The following is a 20,130-nucleotide window of genomic DNA, read 5'->3' on the forward strand; positions in this document are numbered from 1 at the left end:
CTCCGTTGTTTTTCCTCTGTTTTCCAGGGAATGATTGGAATTTGGCAGCTGTGTCATTAAAACAGCGTGGGCAGCCATATAATCACAGGTACTCTTAACGTGCCCTGAATAGTTTCCAAACGCAGGTTAGGAGTGGTTTTTTACCAGGAACACCCGTCTCTTTCCTCCTGTCTGTCTGTGAGCTGAGGACTCAGTCAGATGAACAGTCCACGCTCTATCTTATAATACCCCCTTGTCGTAGCAATATCACACATCATGGTTATGTGGTATGTGAAGTGCAAGCCTCTGCTGCTCACCATTTTAAGATGTGCACACACATTATAACCCTCAAAGCTTGAAGAATGTGATAATGCCACACAGTGTTAAGTCAGGTGATGCGCCTTCATACCTCTCACTCCACAGCTGCAGGTTTACGTGAGAAACCGCTGAAGTCCAGACTGGGCGTTGGATGGGAAGAAGTCTGGTTGGCGTATTTGTACAGACTGGCAGGGAGGAGAGCCCAGAGAGGAATGTACCCACACTCAGGTTCAGGGAGGTGGTTCTGGATGTGCTGCCTGCAGGCTCATAGTTTGGGAGATGTTTGTGACGTCTGAGCTGCTACTGAGCCATCTTTGCTTGCAGTGTTTAAACAAGCCACTTCCAGTCTGAAATCGGGCATCACTTGACGGCTCTTTCTCTCACTTTTCATTAAATTTGAATTTCTGGAAAGCAAAGCAAACTGCTGTTTTGGTCAGAGCATTTGTCCCTCAGAGGATCTGGCAACAGATTATTTAAAGTAGAGGAATCTTTAAAGGTCTGGTGAAGTGGGTATAAGTGAAATTATTGTTTTACTAATCAAAAGAGAAATCCACATGGATATAAAGTGCCAAATAATTATTACTAAAACAAGTCCATCACCAGTCCTCTTATGTTAATGGAGGCCCTGCACATGTTATAAATCTATTTTGGTGTTTGAACAGTAAGTTGTAGCTCTCTAATGTACTTTTAACTGTTTATTTAGGAGGTTTGCACTTCAAGTTTTAAGGTTCTTGTGCCTTTTGAGTTTGAATATATTACACTGTAACCACTTATTGTAAGTCGCTTTGGACAAAAGCGTCTGCCCAGTAAATGTAATGTAACATCGTTTACTGTCATGGTTTGATGAAATACAGACTGTTCTTTCAGTTTGGATTTTCATTCTTGACCTTGGAAACATTAAATTGACCAAAAAACAACAAAAACATCTTAACTCAGGGTCCGTTTACTTTCTTTTCGGCAATCTTTCCTCAGCAGATTGAGAAAGTTTAAAAGCTCAGTTGAGAGCTCCAAAAAAAGCTAGTAAGTGGACCTTAAATGGTTGATTTGAAAACATGTTATGTGGCTGTTTTGAGTGACTTTGGGCAAAGTGTGGTTTAAAAAAAGATGAGGGAAGAGGAGGAGGAATCTGACAATATGACTGAACGCTCATGAAAAACACTGAAACATCTGCTCTGGTAGACCTACACTTGTTTTTTATTACAGGATTAAAAATAAAGTTTAACCTTTACTAAAGGTTACTGTGTGCGTACTAACTGTCCTTTTAGGCCATCACTAACATTTTGAACCTCTTGTTCAGTTTTTCCTCACCACTCATCTCCATCTCCACTCACCACTGTGCTTTGGTCGGAAAAGATGAAGAAGAAGATGAGTTACCTACATCAGTGTGTATGTGTGTGTGTGTGTGTGTGTGTGTGTGTGTGTGATGGCAAGAAGGAGGGAGCTAAATAAAATGTAGACTGAGTGACTCGAGGGAAACAGCCTGCTGAATGTTTTGCAAGCTGTTTGCAAGTTGTGCTCTGAGTGATCTGAATATCAAATTAACATTTCAGTTGGCAGCTGTAACATCATGTTCTCAATATTTAAACATGGGGTACAATGATCTAAACATCTACATGTTTGATAAACAGAAAATATCCCACTCAAAAGTGCCTCACACACACAAACTGATTTGTCTATAAATTACAGGATTTGTGAAACAAATTACATAAAAATCTTGAGAGAGATGCCCTAAAACAAACACTTGAGTGACATAATGCGACGGCGTTATTGAATCTTTTCAAATCCAACCGCAAAAAAACTTCAAAGGATGCCGTTAATTGGATGTAAACAAGACGCGGCTCCAAAAATCCCCTTCTGCAGCCATGACATCATGCCTGTAACAGGCTATGTCCAGTCAAGCATGTGGACATGTTTGTGCCTGTATGAGTACAGAGATTCATCAAAGGTTAATTTATGGATTTTTAAATACAATGCAGAAGTGCATAAAAAGATGAAACACGCCTCTCTGAAAGGGGACCTGGCACTGGACAGCGGGATGAGCAGGCTGGTCAATGGCTCCTATTGTAATGCAAAATGTGCAAACCGAGTAATTTCAAACAGATCTTGCCGACAACACAATTAAACCACAGCGAATAAATAGTCATTTGAAAGTCGGCTGGAGACAAAAGAACTTCAGAGGCCGCCAAAACAAAAAAAAAAGGAGGGAGGGAGGAGAATAAAGGGAGCGAAAGAGGACAAACCGCCATAACAATCTGGATCCTGGATTGAAGGATATGTGGGGTCTCTGTGCATGTTTGTGTGTGTGTGCGTGCACGCATGTGTGTGTGTGTGTGTTTGTGTGGTTTCTGTATACATATGAATTTATGCTTGATGTGCATGTGTGTCTGTGGTGGTGCGGTTGTGTGTGTGTGTGTGGTTTCTGCGCCCATGTGAATTTATGCTTGATGTGCATGTGTGTCTGTGGTGGTGCGGTTGTGTGTTTGTGTGTGTGTGTGTCTCGGGGGTGGGGGGGCAGTAAGGCTTCTTGTTAACCCATAAGAAAGGAGGCAGCGAGGTGGAACAGGGACAGGGACGATGCACGCTGCCTCTCTACCCAAATATAGGCGTGTGTCTGCTGGCCTGAGACCCCCAGCTGGGGCCTCCGCCTGCTCTGGACGGGGACAAAGACTCCTGGATGAGGCCAGAATCGACCTCCTCTCACCTTCCCCGGGGGGCCTGGAGGACTCCCCTTCAGGCCAGGAAACCTCACAGCAAAGGGGAAGATCAATATGCACCTTCTGGTCAAATCAGATCAGTCCAGACAGCAAAAAACTGCTATTGAGTCTGAACTTAAAACACTATGCAAGGAGAAATAAACCAACAAAATCTTGAAATATTATGTTTGGTTTTACCACTGTAACTACAAACATAGAATATGTGGGATTGTGATCACAAATAGAAAGATGAGATGAGCAATTCAATTCTGAAATTTGAGTTTTTTGTGTGTTAGGATTGAAATACCAGGAGCCATATCTGAAAAAACAGTAGACTGTCTGAGAGTGGACTCTCAATGTTACATTAGTCTCCCGTGTTGCAAAGCTCTTGTCAGCAAACATCAATCTTCTCTCTGTCTCTTGCTTTATTGGTGTGAATACTAAGAAAGACACTGCAAGCCTTATTGAACAATGTTGTTGCCCTCCTTTGTGTCTATGCTGGTTGTGGCATCTCTCTCCTCTTTCTCTCCGACTGTGGGCATCTCTGCTGGCAGCAACTCTGAGGTTTCAGAGCTGACTGGGTAAGCAAATGAGGAGTAAACAGAGTGTGAGACAGAGAGACAGCCAGTCAGACAGCCTAACCATTGGAGCGAATGCAGAGTTTGTCTTGTCTCTGCTGTCTAAGCAGGAGGTGTGTGTGTGTGTGTTTGTGGGGGGGAGGGGGAGCACCAAGAAGAAAAAGGAGACCTGAAGTGTCCATATTGAATCTGCACTCACACTTTCCACCTTTTAAGACCATGAATATGTTGATTAAAGTTTGATGCAGCCTTTTAATTTAAATCTTCATCAGGTGACATTTAATTGCACCCTCTACACATGACAGAGTAACTATGCTAGTTCTGTGTGGTATTATAGCCAAATATCTATTGTAGTATCTATACCCTCAACGGTATTTGTACAATGAATTTAACTTTTAAGCTTCATATGACTACAGATGCTGCATGCTTAGTCCAGTTGACACTGTCTGTCCTCGCAAAGCTGGGATTTGATTTTGTATTGGATTTTTCCTGTTGATCATACAGTTTGATACCATGATCCTAAATTAAGGACATGCATCGATCCTGCTTTGGCAGACAACATAACAGAATAGCAAACAGATGGTGGATAGGTATCTTTAAGTTATTAGCTGCTACCTCTAAAAATACAGCCCCATTCTTTCAAGCAGGCTTATTATAAAATATAGCGTTTTACCATTATAACTTGACACAGACTCTCTCTCTCTCTTCACCAGATTAATTTCACGGCTTCATTTTCGAGTGTCTGTGCAGTGAAGACCTGTGGCTTTGTACAAAGAAAAGAGAGAGAGTGAGAAACATGAGCATTGTGACAGGAGAGTGCTCTCAGACTTGCCAGGATTCAGCCGCAGTAATAGCTGTTTACACAATGGAATAATTACCCAGTAAATTGCAGGGGGAAGAACAGAAGAGAGGAGACTTAGTATTTGGGTCTGGCAGGCGTACAATGGATCTGACAGTCAGAGAGTTGATTGTTCAGCGTTCAGGCCTTTGATGAGCCACTGTTCAGTCAGTTCTGTGTGTGTTATCTGCTTTGTACTCACACTCAGGCACAAACATGCAACCACACATCGAGCTATTTTACAGCTATTTGCCTTGCGATTTAACAACAAGAAAAGCTCTTCCTGTTGATGTAAGCAGCCAACGATTTTGTGAATGTGTAGTCACATACCTCTCCCACAAATGGCATTTTTAAATTCCCTCCCATGTGTTCTCCCTCTCGCAAACAGAGGTGGGAGGGACTATCTGAAATATTTTGTTTGACAGAAGAGCCATTGTGATCACCCAACACGAGGACAGCTTCATTCACAGGAAAAGCACACAAAAGCTTCGTCCGCTGACCGAGCCGATGAGCAGCACTGTGGGCAAAACAGAGACGAGCCAGCGGACATTCCAGGCAAGCCTGACATATTTGGATTCATGTGGTACAAATAGATACATTTCTCCTCCTCTTCAACACAAAGCCACCACAAAGCCCTTTGTTTTTTTGCAGGAACTGAGATTTTTTTTTAACATAATTGACACTTCCTCTTATTCTCATTAATAAAACAGAGATGAATTCCCAGTTGGGTTGGAGTGAGGCTGAACGAGGGGGTTGATGAAGGTTGGGATGGCACGGCAGGGGTTTTGATATGTTGCCTGAGGTGACATATTTATGCACAAACACACACTACCAAAATCCCCTTTGCTTCTTCAATCAAAAGCACCCTTCTCCATGGAGGAAAAAAAAAACTTCAAAAGCATCATCCACAGCCTGATGAGAAGCCCTCCGAGCTGGATGGTGGCAGATGTACACCCGCCCCTCTGGCACATACACACACTTAGAGAAAGACGCACCAAACAGAATTATGAATGTAAGCCACATGCATGCCTGTGTGTGTGTGTGAGTGTGTGTGTGTGTGTGCGTGTGATCGAGACGTCCCCTTCTGTTGCATCGTGTCCGGCTGACCACTTCGGATGAGATGTGACACTGAGGATGAATAATACAATAGAGAGATACTCGGACGTGTCAGCAGCATCTGTCTCTGTCTGGGGCTGACGTGTGTCGTCCTCCCTCCTCATTCAGAGCAGAGCGCAGAGGCTTATATGAAACTAATGAAGCAGACACATGCTGTATTAACACACACACACACACCCTCTCATGCGTGCACGCACACATATAGGGACAGACAACAAGTGTAGCTCTGATTGAGGGGGTGCCATGTGGTCGCACCGTGACCAGCATCTCATCTCAGATTCCTCAAATTCCCCCGAGAGCCTCAATCTGCTTTTGATACTCAAAAAAAAAAAGAGATCTGAGTCAAGAAGAAAGGTGGATTACTGCAAATACTTACCAGTAAGAGCACAACACTGAATGATTCTGATAAGACTTTAGCTAATTGTTGCTGAGTGTATTGTTTAGGTCTGTAACTGAAGTGGAGTTTGTTATTTTCACTGAAGGCGATGCCTAACTGCTGCTCTCCCATTGGCTGGAAGAAGCCGTTTCCCAGAGGGCCTTGAGAGGGTTAATTAAAAGATACAGAGAGAAGGGATAACAGTTATAAAGAATATATAGATGGAGGAGGAGAGGAGAAGGAGGCAGGCAGGAAGAGATTAGCTGGACTTGGAACAATAATGCAGTCTTCCTTTGTTTGTGGTGGAACAGGTTCTTGTGCAAGTTTCAGTAGATGATGGTGCTTTCAGTGGAGCTTTGCAACACATTATCATAGCATCCTACTTAATGCACTTCAACACTATGCCAAGAATCGTTGACATGTTAATAGTCTGAAATAAGACCCGTGGATAAAAAAAGAAAAACATGCTGTATATGTGTTTGGGTAGGTGTGTTTACAGTATGCTGTGCGTGTGTGTGCACGCCTGAGAGGGATTTCACAAATAGTTTCCTCTCTGTTGCATAAACTAAGTTTCTTCCTCAGAGGTGTTGAGAACCTCAGCAGGTGACTGAAGGGTTTTAAACTGTGAGTGGAGTCAAAAGTGAGTCAGAGGTGATCCGTGTCTGTGTGTGTTTAGTATCTTTGTCTATAATGTTGGAGCTCAGTGTTATTGAGCAAGAGAGAACTAAACCACAATAAATCTTGCTCTGGTCTTACAACTGAACATTACAACAAGCTGCTGTTATTCTTTCTTTCTTTCTTTCTTTCTTTCTTTCTTTCTTTCTGTCTTTCTTTCTTTCTTTCTTTCTTTCTTTCAGCTGACCTTATATAACACTAAATTGCAACAGCAAATACATTTAGAATGAGGCATAATGCCACCTAAATTATGTATTTTATCAGCATAAGGAGGTGTTTTAATTGAACGTATCTGCAAAAACCTTCGGTGAAAAGATATGTCATTTGTTTTAAAGTATGTTATGGTTATGTTAAGGCACTCTAAACGCTTGTTTAATGATATGGAAAAAGATTGTGGCCCTGGTTAAACATTAAAGGATACAACAGTGACTTGAAGCACAACACAGGTCATGTTTACTTTATTAACATTTACCTGAAACTATAATCTTTTCTTTAACCCGAGCGCTTTTGTTGCTAAAACTGAACCACAAGCAGGACTCAGGATGTAAACCTCACCCTCCTGTGTCAAAATCCTGCACGTTATACGCCGACCATCCACCCCAACCGCCACCCCTTTGACCTGTGTGCAGTACAAAAACATACCACTTCCTTCACTGGTGAAAACGCTGCTGGTTGACATAATCCATACAGCAAATACATTTCTTACAGAACATATTTAGCAAAACAAATGAGTAATATATAAGTGTAACTTCTACGAAACAGGTTGGATACTTGATACAACAGCTACTGCACAGACAGACAGCACACCTGAAACCAATTCACATGGTACGGTATCCTTTTTGCACCCAAGATGAGACTTTGGCACATGTATTTTTGTATTGTGTTAGATCACAGAACTTGTTTTCACTATTGAAGTCACAGTTTCAGGGTTTAGGGGAACATCTTTTCTTTCATTTATTTTTGGTCAAGAAGAAGGATGTACGAGTGCCAGCTCAGGCAAATGTCCTGTCTGGGACGGCTAAATTGGTCTTTAGGATTAGAATTCAGAGTGTAGGCTCCACATATCCATTACAGGCCCTGCAGGGGATGGTGGCAGTTCATCTCACAGCTAAATTATGCATATTATCGAACAGTATGAGGATATCTAGCACTAAATGGTTTTATGCTTCTGATAAGCGTTTCTGTCCTGTCTTGTTTTTCTTTTTTGCATTTGTGTTAGGGTTTTTTTGAGTGACTAACAGATACAAGTCTGTTTAATAATGGTACCTTTGAGTAGTTAAATAAAGGCACTTTCTTTCTTTCTTTCTTTCTTTCTTTCTTTCTTTCTGCATGCTGGCGCACAATCCACCCAGCTTTGTCTTATTCTGGTGTTTGGTGTTTCAGCAGTTAGTGGCCTTTTGGTCTTTTGGCAGCGTCTTTCTGTCTCCACTCCCCCTTTCCTTCCCTCCTCTTCCCCCCATCAACAGCGGCCAGACAGCCATCCAACCCTGCCAGCTCTGGTGGGAGGCTGGCGACTGCTTCGTTCCAGCTCCTAAATCAGAGAGGCTGTGTTTAGATCCCTCCTGTAGAGCAGCACCACACTTGCGATGAGCTCTGCTGCTCTCCGCTCTTCCATTCTGAGATGAAAGAAGGAAGCGCACAGGACGCTGCACTCAGTTACTCTCGCCCCTGTTTCTCCATTTTAGAGCTGGATTTGGATCTTTCTGGTTTGGCATCATGTTTCTCCTTCATCAGCTAATATCACATTTCTAAAAAGACTGTCAGGGAGAAAAATGTTGTGGTGGCTTTTCAGTTGCAGAAGCACTCGGGGAAAATATCAAAGAATACACATACAGATATAGGACACAAAGCCGTTTTATTTAGCTAGTGAAAGCAACTTTCCTCTGCTTTTGATGATGCTGAAAGGATCGTGCTGGAGTGAAGTGCACCACCTCGGGCTACATTCTTCGAAAGGGACAACAAATCCTCACAGCGAGCTCCTCAAGATAATACAGGGAGGTTTAAGTGCACCATCAACAAAAGTGCATCTGCTTTACCTGATAGTAAGAGCCTACAGCTTCCTTTTATTCACTTCAGAGTCATTTCACAATGCTATCTAGATGTGAAGGCTCCCTGCAGGCCTGCTCTTCTCTTTTACTCTAGATACACATGTATCTGAACATTTTTCCACTTCTTATTCTCGTTTTCTTGAAAGCAGCGCACGTATTCCCCAGACTTTCCGAAACAACTTTGATAATGGCAAGAAACTTTACATAAAGCTCCTACTGGGTCTTTCCAGGGAGAAACTTAGCAACTTAAATTGCCCACATCTTCACATTCTGAGATGGAAAGTGTTTTCCATGTTCACTGCCAGGAGGCTATTTGTCTTGGCATGACTAGCGTTTGACTTTAGGTACCAAAAATGTGAGAGTGTGTGCATCTGTGTGTGTGTGTGTGTGAGGGAAGTTCTTTCTACTTGTTTGAAAACGCCACAGAGACCTCCCACACTGCATCAGCCTTGAACAATGCTGCATCCTGAAACACAGATGGAAAATGCTTAAAACTGTGAACAGGCCTTCCAGTCTAACATTGTAAAGACAGAGAATCACCTCATAAAATGTTGAAGGGGTCCTTGTTGGCTGCCACCGTGACTACAGGCTTCAGATACATGCAAATGTGCTTTCCTGTGAGGTCATTAACTGTGTATTCTTCATTTTTAAAGTATATCTTGAGAGGAAAATAGAGACATTTTAGGAAATTTACTTAATCACTTTCTTGCCGGGAGTTAGATGAGAAAGTCGATACCATTCTCATGTCTGTACGTTTAATATGAAGCTACAGCCGGCAGCTGTTAGCATAGCTTAGCATAAAGACTGGAAATAGGGGGAAATAGCTAGCCTGGCTCTGTCTAGCAGAAACTCCAGGAAGTCACTGCGCCCAAACAGGAAATAGTCCCCAAAAATTCTACAAATTGTGGTTTGCACGTTGGTATTTGTACGGATTAAACTAAGGATATATAACATATTAATTAGTGATCTTTAGATGCATTAGTATGTGGATTTTGTTACATTTAGAGAGAGCCAGGCTAGCTGTTTCCCTCTGTTTCCTTTAATGCTAAGCTAAGCTGATCATCTCCTGGCTCCAAATTGGCTGGCTCTAAAGCTTCAAATTGAATGAACAGATATGAGAATATTATTGATCTTCTCATCTAATCCTCTGCAAGGAAGCAAATAATTGTATTTCCCAAAATGTCAAACTATTCCTTTGGTCAAAGGCTAAATGTTTTGTAAAGATGCAAAGATTTGTCTCCATGAAACTCAAAAGGACGTGACTACATGAGAATATAACTTGTTTACAGTTCTCTGAAACAGACCGATTTATCACAATGGTGGCATTCATCATTTCCTGATACAGTGTAATCAGCACACAGGCACACGGGAATAAAACTGGCCCAACAAGATAGTCACCAGGTTACAGCTGACTGCAAAATGTAAATCCTGTGAGTACAAAGGGCGAGTCAGCAAAGAGCACACTTCCTTTATTATTTACCTCCCCCCTTTCAATTCACCTGAGGCGTCTCTTCTGGCAGAACAATAGCCTTCCACCTGATCTGATTTCTAGCTGGCATAACCTTTCTCTGTGGAGGCCTTTTTCACTGTTGCCCCCGCACAGGGGTTGCCTTTGTTGATGCAAGATGGAAGATCAGGTGTGCAGGTTGAAGGAACAATGAATCTTATTCATCCGAAGCAGAACTATGAACAAGACAGCACGAAATCATGAAACTGATGTAAATCTATAACTGCACACAGTTGTTGCAGGGCCAAGACCTTAACTCTCCCACTTTTTATCTGTTACTGATAACAGCTACAACCTGAAAAATTCAAAAAAAAAAAATTCCTTATCTTGGACAAACTTCTCCTTTCCAGAATATACCTCAGCCTGCCAAGAAAGGTTATGTAAGCAGAGTTTGAAGCAGCCTTGGCTGAGAGACGTGTTTTACTGCCAGCTATCTTCCTGTAATCACCTTGGGTGTTAGCAAAAGGACAGATAGAGTCCGCTTTGTGTCTTTTCAACAAGAAGATCTTTGTGTCAGCCAGGAATGATGAAACGACCCTCAGATAAGCAGCCATCAAGCACATTCCTTCATAACATCACTTGCAAAAACAGCGACCTGGAAGTTGCTGGGAACGTCGTCTGGTTTAGATATAGGTTACTGTGCTGAGTTTGGGATCCACGCAAGGAGCCCCAAAATAATTTGAGGGGCATCGCAATGATTAACAAGGGTAAAAAATGCTTTCTTAAATGCTTTATTATATTTAATACAGCTGCATTTACACTTATCTTGAATAGCTCTGCTTTAAGAAAATATGTCCAAGGTTTCCTCTGACAGTTTTCTATAATATCTTGTAATAGTATACTGTAGTATTTTGTATAATATTTGTGGAGAGGAGTGTCAGTGTAGATCAGCTGAGGCAGGAAGCTTTGGACAGGATTTAGACGGCCTCTCTTCATCCTCAGTATGAACAAAACACTCAAGTTCAGCATCTGTTTTCAACCAAAAGCACAAGGTTAGTTAAGGTCAACCTGCAAAATACCAGAGAAAAAGATGCTAAATGATGATGATGGGAATGAAGCAGGAGGGTGAGGATGGCTGCTCTGTAAGTATGAGGCAGCGCCCTTAATGTGTTCAAGGGCTCATTGTCTCATTATACATCCATATCAATAGACATGCATGTGCAGTATGTACTGTAGCTATCATCTATGCATATGCAACCAGTAACAAGGGTCGCAACTAGACATTGCTTTGTTTTGAAGGATCACAAACCAGGACTATCACATGTCCTCTAACTGGCTGGATTTGAATTCTGGTGTCGCTCAGTAGCCAAGCTCAACTGTTTTAATGGCCTAATGGCTCTTTCTAACCTGCATGGTGCCAAAGCTCAGAGAAGCTGAATAGAAGTGCAAAAACAACAGAAACCAACTGCTGACACAGAGTCTATCAAACTAAAAATTTGTCTGTGTTTTATGAGCCTGTAGGGAGGTTTCGTCTGCACGTCTGTCTCTGTGGAACATGTATTTGTTTAACTTTGTGGCGAGAAGCGCCTCTGACACAGAACAACAACAGCCAAGATTCCCGACTTCCTGAAAACTGCATTAAATAAAACGCCTCCGAGCTCCGAGGCGGTTGAGCTGAGGAGGATTGGAGACATTGGAGAGGGGGTGGGGTGGGGGGGGAGGAAGAGATGGGGAGACATGAAACGGGCAGAGCAGTAGAAGGAACGAGACAGAAACAAAGACCGAATAAAAATGCAGCTTCTCTCCACAGGGGAAGCAGCCTGGAAAAATAATTGTTGAGAGGAGACAGAGGAAAGCCACTAATGACAGCAGACAATAAAAAAACTGGCCACTACTGTAGCGTCTTCCCAGCCCAGAATGACAATAACGCAGGAGCGTCAGCCCTGCTGTTAGAGAGGACTACAGAGGGATTGAACAGCCACAACCACAGTACCTGAAAATAGAGCTTTGTCTGGGAATACTGTTATTAGTCGGTCTAAACACAGGGTCAATAACACTGTTACAGCACGTCCTAGACACTGAGGAATGGCTAGGGTGCGAGCTAATTGGGTGGTCAGGATTATTTTGACGAGCAGTGAACAGAAATCTAAATAATGAGGCAGAATTATATGTTGCACTTACATGTGGTGGTTGTTGAGGGGAAAAAGGAGAACAAATCCTTGTAAATACAGATTTACTCATATGTGAATCATTCATTGCATGTTTGAGTTTTACCAAAACATAAATGAGACTAAAAAAAAAAACCAAAAAACACTTAAAAGGACAACAAAGACACCGATGAAATCATTTCAAGACTTTTTTTTTATTACTAAACTTTCTCTAAGGCAGCTGTTTGTGTCCACAGGTTGTTCTAACATCTCGCAGTGAATAAAATAAAACGGTACAAAAATCAGTTTCGCTGTGTGCTACAAACGTCATTTGACAGCTCTTGGTAAAGAAAAGTTCACAGACAAAAATAATAATAAGCATTATAAACATTCATTTTCCCCTTCAAGTATGCTACTATCCAAAGTGACTAGTGTAAAATTGGCCGAGGAAATAAAGTATGTTCAGGATTATTTACACATTACAGGTCCAACGTGTGTGTATGAATGTGTGTGTGTGTATTTAAAAAAAAAAAAAAAAAACACAACCGGAAACAACTGTTAGAAATGTTTCTGTTGTGTTTTTGGAGGCGAGCGCACACACACGCACAGACACACACAGTGATGTGACTGACTGGCTTCCGAGTTTAAAAACAGTAAAAAGGTTAAGCGGGTCAGTAAAGAAAAAGAGCATTTAAGACTTGAGTTGATCCAAACAGCGGCACCAACAGACGGCGTCCACTACTCGCTAAAAGTCTCGTACCTGGAGCAGAACTAAAGTGCTCTTACACCAGTTTTCCTGCTATCGTACATCTCTCATTCAGAGTTAGAGACACTTGCAAACACAGGAAAATGGACACATACGGAAATATCTTGAAGTGTTAAGCATTAAAGTTCGTTCTTGAGCTTGGAGATAGTTTGACACAGAAATCACAACTAAAGGTGAGGGCTTTTTTTCTGGAGCTTTCAACCGCATCACATGGTCTTCATCAGCATATTTACAGCTGCCATGACAGACAAGAAGCTGGAATGATATCAAACTTAAGATTTCCCATCTGTGTTGGCTTTTAAGTTAAGGTGATGCTTGACTTAGCTGTTGAAGACAGTGTGATGAGGTTGAAAGTAAGTGAAAAAGCTCGTAAGTGGACCTTGAGTTGGGATTGTTTTGTCAAAGACTTTTAAAAGTATAAGTTTTTGTAGAGTTCCACCCACTGAAAACCACAAAGTATGTTCACATGCACATTAACAGTCCAATGTCCAGAGTTACATGAGCTCATATACTGATAATAATAATAATATATCAGATGTTGGATGTGTCACTATAGAGAGAATACGTCAACGCCCCCATTTGACTAATTATTGGGCTTTACTGTTTGTGTAACATCTTCTTTTTCAGAATATGATGTTCACCTGTGTATAAAGAGATATTTGTGATCTGGACACAACAAATCCATATCCTGAAGCAGGATATGAGCTGGACAATAATGTGCCGTCAACATACTTGTTATGGACACTCCCTGGAGGATGTTTTCACAAGTAATAACACTTTGCGGACAACCACACGACCAGCACAGTGTCATTCATCTTTCATATACGAGTGCAGAAAGGAACCCAGTCAGCCGAATGTCTCTTTGGTTTAACCGACTGAAACAAGCAGATGATTTTTCTTTCTTTTTTTTTTTTTTTTTGCTGCTACATAATCTTGATGAAACATCACTCATGAATTGCAGGACAAAGACGGCAGACAGTGCACCTCGACTTCAATGCTACAACATCGACACACATCAAGAGATTAAATATGCACACCTTCATTTTCGGTTCATTTGTACAACAGAATTTGAGCGGTTGTGGTTTCTTTTCCTGGTATTAGTCTATTCGAGAAAGGCGTACCGTTTTGTACATACACACCCGTGTGTGTATTTTAAGTGTATATACACGTATGAACAGACAGACTTTTGGCTGACTTTTGCATCTTGATTCACGTCAAATATCTCTGTTCCTAATACAAGCATGTGTAAGAGGGCAGACGGTGCAGGAAAGATCACATACAGTATGTACAAAAATCTACATAATATACATTAAATCAAACTCCAGCTTGTGATCACAGCTTCAGAGACAAGCTTATTTGGACAAAGACAAAAAGCTCTTCTGATATTTTTTTTTTCCCTCCAGAGACACAAAACACATTCATGTACCGACTACTTCATGATTTAAAAGGTACACATACACAAAAACAACGTGCCTCCATATTTCTTCTTTGAAGAAAGATAAAGACTGAAATGTTAGAGAACAGCTGATAGTCGCTCTTGCTGCAGGACCACTGCACCCATCACAGTACTGCTTTTCTGTCAGGCACAGAGATTTAAGACCTAGCTAATGAAATGTCATCAGCAATCAATAAAACACACTGTCAATGAGACCTCAGGGCCTCAATTAAAACTGACACCTTCATGTATATCTCAAAGATATACCGGCTGGCTAAAATGAACCCATTCTGGAAAATTTACAAACTGTCAATGCAGCAAAATGAAATCCAGAGACACGAGTTTTCGGAAATGAGACTCGTCGAACACATAAGTGTGTTTGAGTGAAAAACTAAGACCAAAGTGGATTGAACTGGGAATCCATAAAACTTCAAATTGCTCAAATTTTCTGCACAACCTCGGCCTCCATGTCTGTCCTATGAGTCGTCAGAAGATTTTTGTAAATGTTTATATTGTGTCTGAATGAGTGGGAGAGAGATTATGGTGCATTTATGATTGTTTATACTCCTAATTTAACCTCAGGTAGCTTTTGGGTATTTCTAGAACTTATACAGGACCAATAAGTGCAAATTAATAAAATTCTACTTTTTTATTAGTAGTATTGTTATGGATTTGAATAATTTCAGTGCATATCTTCAAAATAGTCCGCTGTGATTATGACTCATGTATTCTTGTTCACCAATTAGGCTGCAAATTTTCCAGGGAGGTCACTGTTCAGAAAATTGAAGCAGTTAAAAGTTCATTTTACCCTTAAACTAACATACAGCATGAATAGTAAAGTACACTACAGATCCACTAAAATGACCACAGATATGTTTCTTAAAGGGAAAGATTTTGGAAATGTTACCCAGAGTGAGACAAACCCATTGTGACCTTTTTGACGTCTGAAACTTATGCTGAATGGTGTCAAGTGGGAATATTAGCAGCTCAGCTTCAAATTCAGGAAATAGATCTTTAATTAAACCAGCCAACAACGCTCTAAGATTGAAATACAAATTAACATATTTCTCTGTTGCTAATTTTGTATTAAAGAAATGATCTTTTGTCAAACAGCTGATGCACCTGCTGTGAAAAGAGCCCACGGCCATAGTGGTAGAAACAAAAATACAACTGTATGCACTTGTGAAAATGCTGTTTAAAAATACTGTTAATGCTAAGAAAAGGAGTACAGAGAATGAAATGTTCAGTGTTTTTTGAGACAAACTGCTGCCAAGAAATATGAGAACAGAGCTTAAGTAGATTAATCTCACATTCTTTCTAAGTGCACAGACGTAAGAAAGGCCTCCTTGAGTTTGTCTCACTCTGTATGAGCTGGAAAAACTGTACGACATAACTGAAAAAACTGAACTCTTCCTTAAATGATCAGGACCATTCTTACACAACAGCCTGGTTTCTAATCTGCTGACCAAACACTAGAAAACAAACGAAAAAAAAAAAAAAAAATCACAAAATGAAATGAATTTTCACAATTTTGACAACTGTACATCCAAGCACTACACCTTTAGTCCATAAGAGTTCATTCATTAGTCTGGAATGGAGTATTTACACTGTGCAAATGAAACATCAAGCAGAGCGTGTTCACGTATTAAGAGCTGAAACACTTCTGAGTTCCTGCTGAATCATTTCTTGTGGTTCAAGGTCCAGTAGGAGCAGACTGTGAGGCCGGGGTGCCGACGCAGCACCGCTCACTCTTCATACTTCACTAACCAGCCTGACAAAGTCTCCTGAAATGCACCTGACATTTTCTCTTTCACTTTGTCCCTCAAAGTCAAATCCCCTTCAGCTCTCACAGCTAATGTCTTTGGATCGCTATAACTTCATTTAAACCTTTTATGCGCACGATAAAAGATGCCTTTGTTTCACCAAAGGTTCCCACTTCACACTTGTGGTCCTCTTGAGTTTAGAAATAAAACTAAGAATTAAATAAAAAAGAAACTGTGGCAGTTTAAAAGCAAGGATGGTGTAGCAGTGTTCAAACAGAAATTTCCTCTTTTTTTTTTGAATAAAATGGGAATTTTTCTTTCCGTGAGCCACTGCAGCTCAAACAAAGGCTCTGCTCTCTGCAATAAACTGCTGCAACACATAACCTTACCTTATCAACCCTCAGACACAACACACGCTAAACCAAACTATCGACGTCACATTATCGCATGAAACGAGAACCAGCAACCATTCCAGCTTTTTTTTTTTTTTTTTTTGCGTACAGCGGCTGATCTAAAGGGGCAGCAGACTGAAGTTTAGAAGAAGATGACGTCCTCCTTGAGGTCTTCGGTGTTGATCTTGTAGGGCGGCGGCATGCTGTGGCTGTGTGTGAGCCCGTGAACATTCACCTGGACATGGGCCTGGGCGTTCGGACTGAGGCCCTGAGGCGGCAGATGGGGCTGGAATTGGAGAGATCCGGCGCTCTGCGAGTGGAGAGGCATGCTGGGAGGCTGCATGGCAGGCTGTGGATGGGGCTGTGCGGGAGGCATGGGGGGCTTCTGAACATTTGGAGGGTGGGAGGTGCTGATGGTGGAAGTAGATTGGCCGTCTGGTCCAGCGTTGTCTGGAGGACTTAGTTGATCTGTTAAAAGGCGTACAGGAAAGGCCGTGAGAAAACAAGGGATTACTCCAAATTTAGAACAAAAACTAGAGGTAGATTTGTTCTAGTTTACTCAGCCGCACTGAAATCTATCATGTGAAATCCTGCCAATGTTTTATGTCTATGGTAATTGTGAGAGAACAGGATTAAAGTGTTAAAGCATGTGTGTCAGCAGTACAGCCTGCCGTTAATCACAGTGAAGCATGTGAAATTGATAGGTGTTTACACAGGGTGAGGCTGGCATGAAGGCAGGCTTTGGAGAGCAACATGATCGGGTGGGGTCAGGTTTGCCCAGGTGGAGAATGTGTGTGTCTGTGAGAACCATTTTAATAATGCAGTAGGCAACGACAGACGAGAAGAGATAGTGTCTGGGTTTGTCCTGAGGGAGTGAAGGTGGAAGCACGTGTGTGTGTGTGTGTGCATGTTCATGAACAGTATATGTGTGTGGAAAGGTACCCGTGTGGTGATGGAGGGAGTGAGGCTGAGGAGGGGTTGACAGCGGGAGCTGCTGGTGGGGGCTGATAGAGCGCTTGGCCTTGAGGGTGTTGTCGTCTCGGGCGGACAGCTTCAGCGGCAGCATCTGCTTCATATCCACTGAGGCTGAGAGGAGGAGGAGGAGGAGGAGGAGGACGAGGAGGAGGAGGGAAGGGAAGAGAAAACAAGAAACAGACATGACAGGATGTGATTTAATTGTAAAATTAGATTGTAACGCTAAACTAGAGCAGCCTAGCAGCTCTCAGGCCATTATTTGATATATCAGAAGACTGACCCAATTTAGATAGCTAATGTGATCCTAATGAGCCACTTAAATGATGCTGATCAGGTCAAGCCCGTGTCAGACACAGATAGTTTGGATTTCGCTGACAGTGAGCCAGAAGAACAGAGTGCTGTAATGTTATACAACACCTAAAAGAGTCAGAAAAAAAACATGAGCCTCAATGCAGCACTTGTTAACAGATTTTTCCGGTAGTGTATACTTACTGATACTTTATGTATCAATGTGTAAATGTATGTATATTTTATGTTAGCAGGAGTTGGCATCTGATGCTCTGTAGACTGCAGTTTTTAGGGGGTAAAAAAGCTTAAAATGTCAAAAAACATAATATAATGTCTTCCAGGCAAGGTGTATGCTGGTGGAAATGAATTATCAGTAACAAATAAGTCACAAACCACACCCTCTCTATTTCACCGTGACACATTTTATAGGTGTAGATGAAATTAGGAAAGAATGCACACTTTGAATACATTGTTTTTTTTATGCATCAATAACTCCAGATACAGAAGTGTGTGTAGTTATTGCTGATTCATTTCATCATGAAATAGTTTCACGTGGAAATATCACAAGTAGACGAGTGTGCCCCAGAACAAGTACAGACTCGTACTCTCTTATATCACACTGTATCACATATTTTGTGCCATTTTAAAGAGCAACTCTAAATCAGTGAGCATGTCAGTGTTCTGCTGTTTCTTTAGAGCCACCCTGACACACATAAATGGGTTTGACTTGTGGCCTTTTCGTAACCTTTGGACAGCCCTGCCTCCTACTGACAACATAAAACTCAGGTTTCTAGCTCCTTACCAGTGCTGTCAGTGCGATGTGAGGCTTTGCCGCTCTTGCCTCCTTTCCCTTTGCCGCTGCTGAAGGCCGCCAGCTTGGTGGGGATCTGCTGCTGCACCCCGACCAGCTTGTGCTGCTGGTTGGTGGCGCTGAAGAGATGGAGCGGCACCTCTGTCTTCAGTGGCAGGGTGGAAGAGCCCGCCTCCCGCCGCGACATCAGCTCAGGGCGCTCTGGGTAATCAGCTGGTGAGACAGATAAGCTGCTACGCACCAGGGGCTTCGGGGGCAGGGGCAAGTCAGAGACGCTGGTGGAACCGGTGAGCCCGGAGGACATGAGGGGCTCCCCGTTCAGGCTGCCAGACAGAGGAGCCACCTGGAGGAGGGAAGGAAGGAGAAAGACATAGAGGACTGTGTGTTAGTTGCTGGAAGTGACTGAAGTCTTCTTCAGCTTTGCAAACATCATGTAAGACTCAAGTTAACAAAAGGACGGCTTCCCGTCTCCAAACTGCAATTATTCATATTTGTGGTTGCTTTCAGTTTGGAATCGGAGCCACGGAGCATCATGTTTGCATGTTGAGTGTGTGGAAACAGCCTGCACTGTGGGTTATGTATGGGAATATGAAGAAAAAAAAAAACAACTTAAAACAGCTTCTTAAGACTACAGAGGGCACAAACACTCACACATACACACACACATACTGTAAATCGCCTGTGTGACGCCGTGCCATTACAGAAACACAATCTGTTGAGAAGAAGGGTATTTATGGGCTAAGAGGGAATCAGAAACACATGCTACTACTTTCTGCTGAGCACACAGTTTGGTAAGTTTGGTGCAAGCTTTTGATGTGTTCTAAGAGGCTCAAGGACAATGTGCGCACACACACACACACACACAAAATGAGAAACATAAAACCCTTAATAGTCCCTGTGCACATAAAGGCGTGTCTAACAAAACAGGCACGGCTGTTAGACAAGCAGGGGAACAAGAAAATGTCTCTCATGACATCAGTGGATAAAAGACACTGAGTGCATTGTCCACTTAATTACCAGAGTGAAGGAAAGATGATCTAGAAATCGAGTCAAGATCATCATCTAATCTGCATTCAATCAGATTCCCCGGAAGGATTTCTGTAACAATGGTGTGGTGCGGTGTTTGTATCTGTTAGTAATGTGTTGCATTACATGAGCTATAAAAAAGCATCTTTATACCAAAGACCAAACTTTAAACTGATCTACAACACTGTGACCCAAAGTGTTGCAGAAGGATATTTATCACATATTATATGAATTATATAAACATAAAATACAATCTGGCTACTATTTCAGACATTCTGTGTATACTCACATGGAAGTATTGTTGTATATGTGTGTCTGTTTGTTGTATAGTATAATTACATCTTTTGCTTGGCTTTATTGATTTTTAATTGATGATTTCTTTAAGTATTGAAAATACAACCAGTCAATGTTCCTAAAACCAGGCCTGGAAATAGCAAGTTTAAGTTAGGGGTAAGAAGA

General features: G+C 41.8%; 1 protein-coding gene across 2 annotated transcripts in view; it reads right to left on the bottom strand.

Annotated features, from left to right (window-relative positions):
* Window positions 1-12,411: 12,411 nt before the first annotated feature.
* The window catches only part of arhgef18b (rho/rac guanine nucleotide exchange factor (GEF) 18b), a 47,464-nt gene continuing 39,745 nt past the window's right edge, over window positions 12,412-20,130 (bottom strand). For both annotated transcript variants that reach the window (XM_067596926.1, XM_067596925.1), the window contains exons 29-31: window positions 18,637-18,988; window positions 17,514-17,657; window positions 12,412-17,039 (exon numbers count right to left, since the gene is read on the bottom strand). In XM_067596926.1, coding sequence (XP_067453027.1) covers window positions 16,714-17,039; window positions 17,514-17,657; window positions 18,637-18,988 — 822 coding nt within the window. In that variant the 3' untranslated portion in view covers window positions 12,412-16,713. The remainder of the gene's footprint in view (window positions 17,040-17,513; window positions 17,658-18,636; window positions 18,989-20,130) is intronic.

The sequence above is a fragment of the Thunnus thynnus genome, chromosome 8 (assembly GCF_963924715.1).
Source record: "Thunnus thynnus chromosome 8, fThuThy2.1, whole genome shotgun sequence".
NCBI classification, from domain to species: Eukaryota; Metazoa; Chordata; class Actinopteri; order Scombriformes; family Scombridae; genus Thunnus; species Thunnus thynnus.